The 12184-nt window shown below is 45.6% G+C and overlaps 1 protein-coding gene across 1 annotated transcript in view; it reads right to left on the reverse strand.

The window, feature by feature from the left end:
- The window catches only part of GTF2F2 (general transcription factor IIF subunit 2), an 80604-nt gene extending 78884 nt beyond the window's left edge, over positions 1-1720 (reverse strand). Inside the window, exon 1 of the mRNA XM_032099788.1 lies at positions 1554-1720. Coding sequence (XP_031955679.1) covers positions 1554-1619 — 66 coding nt within the window. The 5' untranslated portion in view covers positions 1620-1720. The remainder of the gene's footprint in view (positions 1-1553) is intronic.
- Between the last annotated feature and the right edge of the window lie 10464 nt (positions 1721-12184).

Raw genomic sequence — 12184 nt, forward strand, 5'->3', positions numbered from 1 at the left:
ATGAGACCACAGCTACACAGAGCATTTCAGACAGAGGCAACATGATGGTACAATAATATTTTCTCTTTTGTTTTCTGTATCTTTTGTAATCGTGTCCAATGTTGACTCTGCTCATTTGACACGACGTTCTTATAGGGTTATCCCCATGTACTGAAAAAACCCCTCCTGAATGACAACAACCAGCAGAAACCCAGCTGCCGTGTACATATAATTAGGATAGTTTTTCTCTATGCATGCCAGATTAGACCTTTCAACTCTTAATTTCAGCCCCCATTTTATCATCCTGTCACCCAGTGTGTCATGATCTACTTCTGCAGCTTTCTGCTGCCAGCATTCATTGACAGTGCCCTGGATAAGCTACTACAATTAGAGCACTGCACAGTGTTCATTCTGGTTTCGTCACACCAGACACTCAGGTGTCTGTACAGAAGAGGAAGCCAGATGCACCAACCTGCCCACCAAAAATTCTGCACAGCAAAGCAAGTCTGAATCCCCAGTTATTTATAAGGGCCTCAGTAAGTTTTGGTAGTTGAAGTATGATGGTGTTACACCCCTCTCACCACCCAGGACTGGTATTTGGGTAAAGCCCTGTCCCCACAGGTTTTTTCAAGTCGATAGTCTGAACCTATTCCTAAAGGAGGAAGGGGAGGAAGCAACTGTTTCTCCCACAACAGAATAAATACAGGTCTAGAAAAAGAGGAGCACACCCAGAGAGGACATGCTCCCCCATCGGCTTCAAGTCTCCTCTTTCTGAAACAACGTGGTGTTGGCAGCAAAATGTCTTGACAGCAAGACACTCACTCCAGGGAACAGAGCAGCGCCAGCATGTTAGTGGTGGTACCAGACTGGAGTGTGGCCCTGCTCCAAACAGGTTTGATTTGACACCTTTGCTACCTTTTCACAGCCCCTCCACTACAGCTGTATTTCACTAGCACCAAAGGGAGCTGTAATGTAAATGTAAAGAATTGGCGTTCACTTTCCTTGTTGGATGTGGACGGTTTTTTAATCAGGATGTGAATCTGGGCACACTCAAAACATTTCCCAACTCTCAAAGTTTTGGGGAAATAAAAGTTATACTGCCATGTTTGTTGCTTGTCACAAACCACTAGCGAGGACAAGGAGATGTTTTACTGTGAGGGTGGTGAGACATTGGCACAGGCTGCCCAGGGAGGTTGTCGATGCCTCATCCCTGGAAATGTTCAGAGCCAAGCTGGGTAAGGCCTTGAGCAACCTGGTCTAGTGGGAGATGTCCCTGCCCACCGCAAGGGGGTTGGGACTGAATGATCTTTAAGGTTCGTTCCAACCCCTCAACACTGATTCTGTGATACCTCCCGGCAGCCCAACTTTCCCCGCGCTGTCTCCTTTACTCAGGAGGCATGCGGGCCTAGCCCCGCGCTGTCCCCGAGAAGGGGAACAGGCACAGTGGCTGTCCCGGGCCACAGGGCGAGCCTGACGCGGGCACCCCCGGCCTCACGGTGCCCGTCCGTGCGGAGGGGCCCGGCTGCTACAGGCCGCGCTGGGCCGGGCCCGGGGGCGCGGCTGCGGCTCCTCACCTTCACCAGCCACATGCCCGTGTTCTGCTTGGCGCCGGTGAGGTCCAGCTCGCCCTTGTCGCTCATGGCGGGGCAGCGGCCGGGCCGGGCCGGGCGGCGGACGAGACGAACAAGCGGCGAGCGCGGCAGCGGAGCACACCCGGCACACGGCGGCCCGTGAGGGACAAACCTCCTCCGCTCGCATTGCACGGCGGGGCGGGCCTTCGCTGCGTCGGCGCCGCAAGTTCGGGTCCCCGCGCCGGCGGGGCCGTGGAAGGGGTGGGGGTCGATGGCGGCCACAGAAAGTTCTGGTATCACAGAATATCCGGGGTTCGAAGGCACTCATAAGGATCATTGAGTCCAGCTCCCGGCCCTGCACAGGACATCCCCAAGAGTCACACCATGTGCCTGAGAGTATTGTCCAAATGCTTCTTGGTCTGTCAGGCTGGTGCTGTGACCACTTCCCTGGGGAGCCTGTTCCAGTGCCCAACCACCCTCTGGATGAAGAACCTTTTCCTGATGTCCAACCTAAACCTCCCCTGACACAGCTTCAGGCCATTTCCTCGGGTCCTGTCACTGGGTACCACAGAGAGGAGATCAGTGACTGCCCCTCCTCTTCCCCGCAAGAAGAAATTGTAACTGCAGTGAGGCGTCTTCAGTCTCCTCCAGGCTGAACAGACCAGGTGGCCGCAGCTGCTCCTCATACGCTTTCCCCTCAAGGCCCTTCACCATCGTCATTGCCCTCCTTAGAACACTCTCTAACAGCTTAATGTCTTTTCTATATTGTGGCACCCAAAACTGCACACAGGACTCAAGGTGAGGCAGCACCAGCACAGACCAGAGCAGGAAATTATTCCCTCCCTGTACCAGAAGAGTTATCCCAGCATGCTGAAGAAAGACAGCAGCATGCAAATGATCCAGGGGAACTGGAGGAGCAACCTGGAGAGAGGAGACACTACCATGACAGTGCTCTTCTGTGTGGGAGGGAAATAGTGGGTAGAGGAGCAGCTCCCGGGAAAGGGGTCGGAGCATCACAGTATGCACAAAGGCCACGAAAGTGAGGAAAACACAGCTGGTGAATCATTTACTGGGAATAAAAAGTACAGAATTAAGCGTAGCTTTCCAGAAAGGGATCTCACGAGGAAGTGTTGGAACAGGCTAGTCCGAAGATAGGATTGCATCTCAGACACTGAAAATGTCATATGTCAGGAGAGAGAAAGCGCCTGCTTTGAGATGGGGGTATTTGTCTTAGAAAAACCTAAGTCCATATTTTATGACTGTCCCTATTCCTGGGGAAATTTTCCCCCTTTGCAGTTTAGCCTTGTTATTTCTCTTCTATCCATTGTGGGCACAAGAAAGACATGGACATGCTGGATACACTGGAACAGGTTGCTCAGCGAAGTTGTGGATGCCCCATCCCTGGCAGTGCTCAAGGCCAGGCTGGATGGGGCTCTGAGCAACCTGGTCTAGTGGAAGGTGTCCCTGCCCATGGCAGGGGGGTTGGAACTAGGTGATCTTTAAAGTCCTTTCCAATCCAAACCACTCTATGATTCTGTGGCATGGAAAGCATTTTATAATCTTCCTCTCTTGTTTACTTTATCCTTTTACTGAGATATAGCCCTTTGATTTGCCTCCTCTTATACTAAATAGCTTCAGTTTGTTCAATTCTGTCTTACAGGTCTATTTTCTAGACCTCTGGTTATGTCCATTGCTCTCTGAATTTCCCCCAGTACAAGTTTACATCCTCTTTGAAGTCTGGTTGCTCAACAGTGAAGGTTATACTCCATCTGAGACTGTACCAGCAGCAAGCAGAGGGTTTTTTCTGGTACAATATACAAGAAATTCCTCATCTGACTTGCAAAAAACGATCTCGGTATTACATCTCAGAGATGATAGTCTGTCTTTCTAGTTACAGGCAAGCATCTAGGTAACCAAGGAGTGCTTTTATGCATATCTGAAGCAATAACAGCTAACACTGAACTATTAGGATGATTAGGATTAATTAAGTTTAAAATAAATTACATTTTAAAATTATTTTTGTTTTTATATTGGAACAGTGTTTGTCTGCAGAACTCAGCTGGAAGGATGGATTGATCTTATATTGTTAGTCAACTTCCACTGAAAATTCATTTTTCTTTAAGACAATCTTACACAGACACACTAGAGGCTCCTCAAATGCTAATAAAAATGGAAACGGATGCATTTCAAGAATTGTAAGACCAGCCCATTTTCTGGGACTGTGCCAGCCCCAAATATTGTAGGTCTAAGACCCTTTGATTTTGTTTACCTGGAAAAAGGGTGGATCTACACAGACAAATGTCATCACCTTACAGTCTGCTTTGGATCCTGCTCGTAGAATCATAGAACAGTTTGGGTTGAAAGGAACCTTAAAGACCATTTAGTTCCGAACACTTTCCACTAGATTAGGGTGCTCAGGGTTCCATCCAACATGGCCTTGAACACTTCCAGGGATAAGGCCTCCAGAACTTCTCTGGACAAGTCCAATGTTTCACTACCCTCATTTAGAAACATTTCTTTCTGATGTCCAATCTAAACACACCTTCCTGAAGTTTAAAACCATTGCACCTTGTCCTTTCACTACAGGTCCTGGATAAAACGTGTCTCTCCAACTTTCTTGTAAGCCCCTTTAATGTACTGATAGGCCACAATAAGGCCACCTCTCCCTGAGGCTTCTGCTTCTCCAGGCTGAACATCCCCAAATCTCTCAGCCTGTCTTCATAGGAGAGGTGCTCCAGCCCTCTAACCATTTCAGTCTCTTTCCTCTGGATCTGCTCCAACGGATCAGTATCTGCCTTGCACTGGGAACTCCAGGGCTGGATGCATTACTCCAGGAGGGATCTCAAATGTTCCCCTAGGATAAACATTGAATTAACAAAAAAGTCTTCTCTCTGCCACCACTCCCAGTTCCGTCTGTGTACTCAGATCACATCACCGCCATGTTTCAAAAAGAAAAAAGCAGTGGAATGGATGTTTCTAACAGGGGTGACAATTACAGCAAAGCAGCATCATGGGGGCTCAGATGAGCCTGTGCTCCAGCGGATGGGCCATGGAAGGAGAGGAGTTCCACTTGCAAACAGCCCAGCAGCAGGCAACAGGAGCATGGCTGACCACCTCAGGACTCCTTAGAGAGGGAATCCACGAGGAGTCATCACTCATATTCCAGGCGTAAGTGACAATAGCAAAAACCTCTGTAAAAGCCTGACAATTGGGGTGGCTCAGCTGGCAACCCAGAGGGGAAGGCGGCCAGGCAGAGATCTCTCCTGGCTTTCTCCAAGCAGCCTTTCCATACCTGTTTCCATGGAAACTGAATTAAATGGACAACAAGCAGGAATAGGAGTGCATTTTCATTAATTCCTCGTTTAAAATCTCAGCCTTGTGTTTGCCAGGGACACATTTAATGCCATGGAGGAGGATCCAGGGGCCAGCTGCTGAGCCACAGAGCTGTGTGTTAGTCACCCGTTTTCTTCTTGCTTGCATGGAAACAGATGTGTCTGAGAAGAGAGATGGCCAAATTCAGACTTGCACAGCCTTTCTCTCTTTATTTTCCCCTTGTCCAGCTAGGTGAGATGAAGAGTCGTCAGTGTCATCAGGAGCCGCACAAAGTTTTTTCTTCACCTGTTTTAGGACCAGGCTAATCGATACAGCCTGAAGGTGCTGGGTGAAAACCAGTGCAGCAGAAGATGCAAAAGGCCTGATGCTGCCCTGTTGAAGCTGTTGGGAGTTTTGCCATTGGGAACCCATGTGCCTTCCTCAAAGGCCAACAAGAACCAGGGCAGGTGTGCTCCTGGGAGCTGGTGGTCCCACAAGACGTAAGTGATGGACACCATCAGAGAGGTTTCCACATGCTGGAGGAGCTGAGTGCTGCCCACATCTGGACTGTCCCTGAGTTCAGCTGTGTACACTGGAGCTGTGCTAGGCCTCCCTGGGGTCAAAATATTTGGGTCTAGAGCCAGAGCTGAGATCTGCTGCGAGGCACAGAGGGAAACTCCTGCAAAACCTGATTTTGATTTGGGAGCATCGAGCCAGGAAGACTATTCCACCAACAGCTGATGTGCTAACTTCACTCATTTCTGTCAACCTCCTCACTAACAAAGTAAGGTGAGCAGGGAACTCAGGTTGGAAGAGGAAAACTAATGGAGATATTGTTACAGAGTTGCTTGTCCTACTCTGTAACAAGTACAACACAGCATCATCAGAGCTCTGCGGGCCAGCAAGGATCTCTATATTCTATATATTCTCTATATTCTCTATATTCTGAATACCTGAATTTTCAGCCAGCAAAGACCTCATGGACTCACAAGGGTGCAAGAGTTAAATCTCGAAACTACCATTAATGCTCGGACTGCTTGAGTAAGAGGAAGGCAAACTTTTGCCATCTTCAACTGTGATGCATCATTCTCTTGCTTGCGGTGCAGTTGGTCTGTGTAAGATGGAAAAAAGAGAAGAAGTATTCTGCAAAGACAGAAAGAACATCTGGGTTGATCATGATCATTTATTTTGGAATAAGACAAAATAAATTCTGTGTAACTTATTCCCAAAACAGACCGTGGACAATCAAGCTGCATATCTATTTCCTGAAGCAACAAAGAATTCTCAGTGTGTCTTTTTAAGGCAAAAATATATGTTGGGGCCTTTGTGTTTTCAAACTGCTTTTGAGCAACATGTTAATAACAGACTTGTTTACTCCAAGCTGTTCTGTTGCAGAGTGTGGGAAAACATCAAGCTCAGGGCAGAGCTCCTATTTCAGTACAATCCTAGGCAGTATGAAATCTTCAACATGGCACTTCTGCCATAAAGCACAACACAATAAAGCAGTTCTGAACAGAGGGCAGCCTTCATTCATTAATTAATTGCTTTTAATTCTTCCTATATATTTACAGCCACACATTTTTATGTATGCTATGTGTTGGAGAACACTTAGTTTTCAGGGTGGTGGCACTGTATCTCTGCTTATAGTGCCAACCTATACCATGTCCTCCACCACATTAACAGTGTGCAGCAAATTTGACTGTAGGTAGCTTGGACTCTTGCTTGTTAGGATTTTCACCACATCAAGGAAGGAGTGGGAGGGGGGGAAGAGAGAGAATTGAAAGATGCAACTGCAAATTTTTTTTTCAAAGGAAGAAAACACTTGTCAGAGAATTTCAGATACCTGGTTTGAACCTAATTTAAAATAATTTCTTCAAAAATGACCATAAAATTGGCATCATCTCTTTAACTCAAGGTACTTTTTGTGCCTCTCAGGCATAAAAAAAGTATTATCTAGCATTTTTCATCAGTGTCTCTCAAGAAGGAGCCTTAAGCATGCAACTTTTTCAACCTAGTAATAGTACAAAGGTAATGTGTAAGGTCTCAGCAACTTGTTGCTTTCTAAAGTGCCTTTTCATTGTAGATGTATGGAAAATGCTACATAGAGCTGAGTGTTACCTGTTCTCCTGCAGTCCTTGACATTTTTTCTGATCCTCTTCTCTGGTGATGTACTACCTCAGCACAAAAGGTCAGCAGCATCTACAGTCACTCATCTCCTGGGCTTTCCACTAATGAGTTGGTGAAGAGCAAGGCATTTTCTGTTCAGCTATCAAAAAAGTTGGTTTCAATGGATTTATTTCCCTTGTGTTATAATTAAACAAACTTGATTCTATGCCACTGATATTCCCGTTACTTTGTAGGTATAGACAATGCACAGTCACCAAGGTATGTTATTGATGCATAAATTATCTCCTAATGAACTATTATTTTGCAGAGGGAGCTTCCCAATGAGACTAGGAGAAGGCTGTGTGACTAAATGGAGCAAAAACAACATTAGTGACCAGAAGAACAAATCTACGTGGCTCCTAAAGAAAAACAGGACACATCTGTTGGGAAGCCTGCCAGCCTGAAAGCATAGGCAGGTGTATATAATTTTGAGATTGTATGTACATATAAGTGCTACAAAGACCTCTAGTTTGTGGGTGTCACTGCTTCAGAACTGGTCACTCTGGGACCCTTCAATGCCAGGTGTGTGAGTGCTATCATTAAAGGAAACAAACCACCTGCATTTACATCCAGCCTCGTGTCCCACGCTCGTACCTAGTTGCAGCTCAGCTGCAGCAGCACCTCACAACAAACTCTCACTGAGATAATTAACTGGAAACATCAGATGTGGCTGCTTCATTACTGTGTGCTGCCTGCAGGTTCCCACCAAAGTTTTTCCACCTAGTGGCCTTTGCTGACAGTCTTCTTTTTTTCCTATGTGCCGATTGTTGGCACTTCTCTAACACAGTGCTAATGATATAATAAATATGATTATGCAAGGGTGGTTTGTCTCCTTGCAGCATAAGCTAACAACACTATTACAGACCAGAGCAAAATACATTCTCTTTGCCACAAAGAACAGCTTTCCCACTGAACTGAGATGAATAAGCTGGAATGAGTAGATAGTGTTACAGACCTACAACTGGATCACATTTTACTGGACTTCTATTGAGGGATGAGATTAAATAAGGTCTGAAATTTTGCCTTCTAGCTAATTGTTGTGGCTTAAACATGAAAAAAAAAAGAGAACAGAAATGACGTTTCAGTCACTGGGAGGAAAATAAGCAGAAAAGGAACCAAGGGAAACAGAAAATAAAGCCAGTGAGATTAAGAAGATCCAGTGAGAACGAGGGGGCCAAATGGTCGTGAGAGGGGCAGAGACCACAGCCCTGATGGCCTCATGTTGCTTCATTTTATCTTCTGGCAGATGACACATAGGGCTGGGGGAAAGAAATACAATTATTCTAGGATTATTTATTATCAGAGGCCATTTCTTGATAGCCTGCTTCTTGCTGAAATCTGCAGACTTATCGCTGAGAACACTTTCTTCCGGAGACTGAGCATTTGGCAGCAGCAGCCCTCAAATCAGCACTTGCAGCTTGCGGGATATGTCCACCTCCCTCCCGAAGCTCACCCCCCATTTCACACGCACTTGTCATGTCTAGAGTTCCCACGTGATGAGGTCAACTCTTCATTTCACATACTCTTGAGGATGAGTCACTGAAGCTTTTTCTAACAAAGCTGAATGCTAACCTCTTTCTTACAGTTACCAGAAGAAAAAAACTTAAATAATAGGAAATTTCTGACTGCACTGAGATTTCCTTTCAGAGCCTGCAATATTTTCAGGCATTGTCAACATCATCTTGTTACTTCTCCCTGCCCTTATGGCCCGCAGGATCTTTCCTTCTTTTACCCTCTGGCTTACAGTGGCTTTTGTTGCTGTTCTGTGAATTCAAGCTGTTGGGCTTCATTTTATCATGAACTTAGTTGCCCTCCTTTTTACCATGCACAGTTGTCCTCACTTCACTTTCTGGTTGTTACAGCTTTTTCAAGGCCTTACCATTATGTTCTTACTCTTATGCATACCCCTTCTTCTTTTCTGTTGTGCACCATCAGTGCTACCCTAAACATATGTAATGTTATCCTTTCAGTTTCCTATTATCGGAGCATTTGCCTAATCTGCCCTTCCCTAGTCTGGGGCTCAGAGCCCCTCAGCAGTGTCTTGCTCTTCTGCACAGCTCTTCAAGAAAGTGTATTCCCCCTCTGCCTGCCTTGCCTTGCCCTGTGGATTTGGTTCAGGCCTGCACAACATATTACCTAGTTACTTCTTAGAGAGCAAAAGGAACATAATCCTTTTAAGAACACCCCAATATGAGCCACAATATGTTTTCCTACCTTCAATATCTCTGCCTCTAATTTACTGATTTTCTGTTGTAGATTTGCTGTCATTGCTGACTCTGACTCAGCCATCTCACAAAAAACCACCAAAGAACAACTCTGGCCACAGCTGAGCTTCTCACTTATCTTGCTACCCCTGTGTTCCTCACCAGCACCTCTGATGGCACTGACTACCACTGAAGATCCTAACTCTTTCGATCAGGAGTGAAGACAGCAATGACTTGAAGGAAGCCATAGGCTTTGTCCTGATTTGCTGGCATGTTAATCTAGGCAATAACAACTCCCTAACAGCCTGATGGTTAAATTACCCGGACTTTCTTTGTTCACATGGAGAACTTCAGGCGTGAAAGAGAAGGTATCTTTCTGACAATGCTAGGAATAACAAAGTCTAATTTCTCTTCCACTTGAATCTCATTTGACTGACTTTGAGTCCTTACTTTGGCTAAGATAGGCTTTTCCCTCATCATTAATCTTAAGTATTAACACAATGTTAACAGCTGTATAATACTTTTCAACATGTAGAGGGTTGAAACCAAAAAAGGGAAATATGTAAGGCTTTTCTCACCATGTGGAGAGACGAGTAGCAGACCTGAGATTAAATTTCTTTGTTTTGCTTTCCTTGCCCTTTTTTTCTGATCTCAGTGACATATCAATCATGCTTCTGCTGAAGAAATCCCAGACATAAGAAGTCACTTGTGCCTGCCAGCTCATCATGGACGTTCAAGGCATAGAGAATCCTTTATAGAAAGGAGCCCACTGCTATATTAGAAAGGAGAACAACACGTAATCATTGAGATGACTGCTCAATAAAACTCAGCTCTTGAAAATCAAGGCAGGTCATGCAGAGTGTCCTTGCGCCTTGATGACTTGTAAGTTTGGCATGGCATCTGTTTTGAGCACTTGTGGTCAAGTCATCTTGTAAAACACTATTGATGGAACCACAATTATGGTTTTGATGAGGGACTTTGAACTGGCCTGTTGGAGTAGCAGGCGATTTCACACCAAGAGAAGCGGATGTATAAAGAATGGGTAGCAATTTCCTTTGAGTATGATGTGTACTTAGCTGAGATGCCTGTGCAGAACAAAAGGCCTGGATATTAAACCATCTGCTGAGCGACAGTGCAAATTACTCTGACAGCCATTAAGAGGTGCTTCAGTCAAGCACCCATAACCATGTAACTCTTCATTAGAAAACTTGCTGATATTTTGAAAACATTGTGATACTTCACTAGTCTCAGAAATCCTTGACAACCTGTCAAAGATAAGAGTCAGTGTCTTAAGTCTCCACACTAGTAATTACTCCTCTAACCTGCTAGAGAAAGTGCCATATATTCACCTTCCTCTTAGGAGATGTGAAGTCTCTGGCAGCTAATAACATCTTCTTAAGGTATTTAGAGCAATTGTCCATTCTGATCTTCTCCAGTAATGTAGTTTCTGTAAACTGCTTTTGAGAGTGCCAGGAGAGTGCTGGCTGGTAGCAGATTTCCACTCTCCCACTGTTGTTAGCGTGTACTTGTAAACAGTGACCCAAAATAGAAACGTGACTGTTGTTTGAACAGCCAGTATTTGCTATGAAGAAAGTGGCTCAACAAGTAGGGGCAGATCCCACAGTCACTGCTCAAGTGATTCATCTCCCTGCACACAAGTGGTGCTGTCAAGTTCAATAAGCCTGTCTGTGCAAGGCTGGAGGATCAGACTCATCGGCTTCCCATCATCCATGGCATGGGGACAAGGATGTGGATGGCTTTTGCATTGCTGATCCTCTGTATATTTGTGCACGTGTTCGGAATCTACTCTCAGTGGGCGAGAGTGTGCGAGGGAAAAATGCAAAAAAGGTGAAAATCAACAGAAAATTACAAGGCATCTTCCCCCACCTAAGCAGAGTCCATCAAAGTTAACACGCCATTGTACAAAGTACTGCATTGAATACAAAAATGCTTCCTTGAAAGAGTCATTAAAATTGCAAAGTCAAGTAGCCAAACATTAAAGGCTTTAGTTTAGTTTAACATTAAAGTTTAGGCTGCTCACACCCCATTATTTCTGTACTTCTATGTTTCTGCATTATAGTAAAGCCTTGAATGTCATGTCTACATAGTATTTAGCTTGTTTTTCTGTGGGAAGGAGGCCTTTGGGGTCATGTTGTCTCTGTAGGTGTCTGCTTGGCAGTGTCTCCCTCCCTAGCTTTTGAAACCATCCACCAGTTTCAACCAAAGTCTAAAGATATTATACTGCCATAAGTATATGGAAATTAGAGGTCCAGTTGAGGAAAAAGTTCCTGCAAGAGATCCAGTGAGAGAGAGCAAGAGCAGTGTAAACCCAGCCCTTAGAAGCTAATGGAGCAACCAGAGGGAGGAGAATGCTTAAAATGCTACAGGTATGAGAAAAGCCTCAGCTGGTCTCGTGCTTTATTAAAACCTTGGCCACAGTCAAAGTTTACCTCCTCTGTTCTCTAAATGGGATAAATACATATTGTGGTGATTCCCCTTCAAAAGGTCGCCCTGCCGGCTGGGTACCTGCTGGTACCTGTGCTCTTCTGCACAGCTCAATCCCACACTGTCAGCACTTCCCATGGGGGCATTGCTGCAGCGTTGGCTTGGCCCACACTGTGGGGAGTCCCTCATCCTCTGCCCTGCTTGCTGCCTTCCACGAGCAGTGCTCCTTCTCAATGGGATCTTCTGCGCCAGCTGCTGCTGTAGCCTCAGGGCTCTGCGAACATGTGCTAAGCCATCTCTGAAGCTGCCAGTCAGGATGCCTGGCTTCAAGGAGAAGAGATTCAAGTCCTCTCCCACTGTGGAAACGTACAATAGAGAGTTATTATACAGCTGCCCTGGAAGGCATTGGGAGGACACTGTCGCTCTCATGCAGTACGTTGACAGTGAATGTACAAACCCCTGGGGGAGAGCAGTGCAGGTGGCTGTCTGGAGAGACACTGGCCATGG

Source organism: Corvus moneduloides, chromosome 2 (genome assembly GCF_009650955.1).
Source record: "Corvus moneduloides isolate bCorMon1 chromosome 2, bCorMon1.pri, whole genome shotgun sequence".
NCBI classification, from domain to species: domain Eukaryota; kingdom Metazoa; phylum Chordata; class Aves; order Passeriformes; family Corvidae; genus Corvus; species Corvus moneduloides.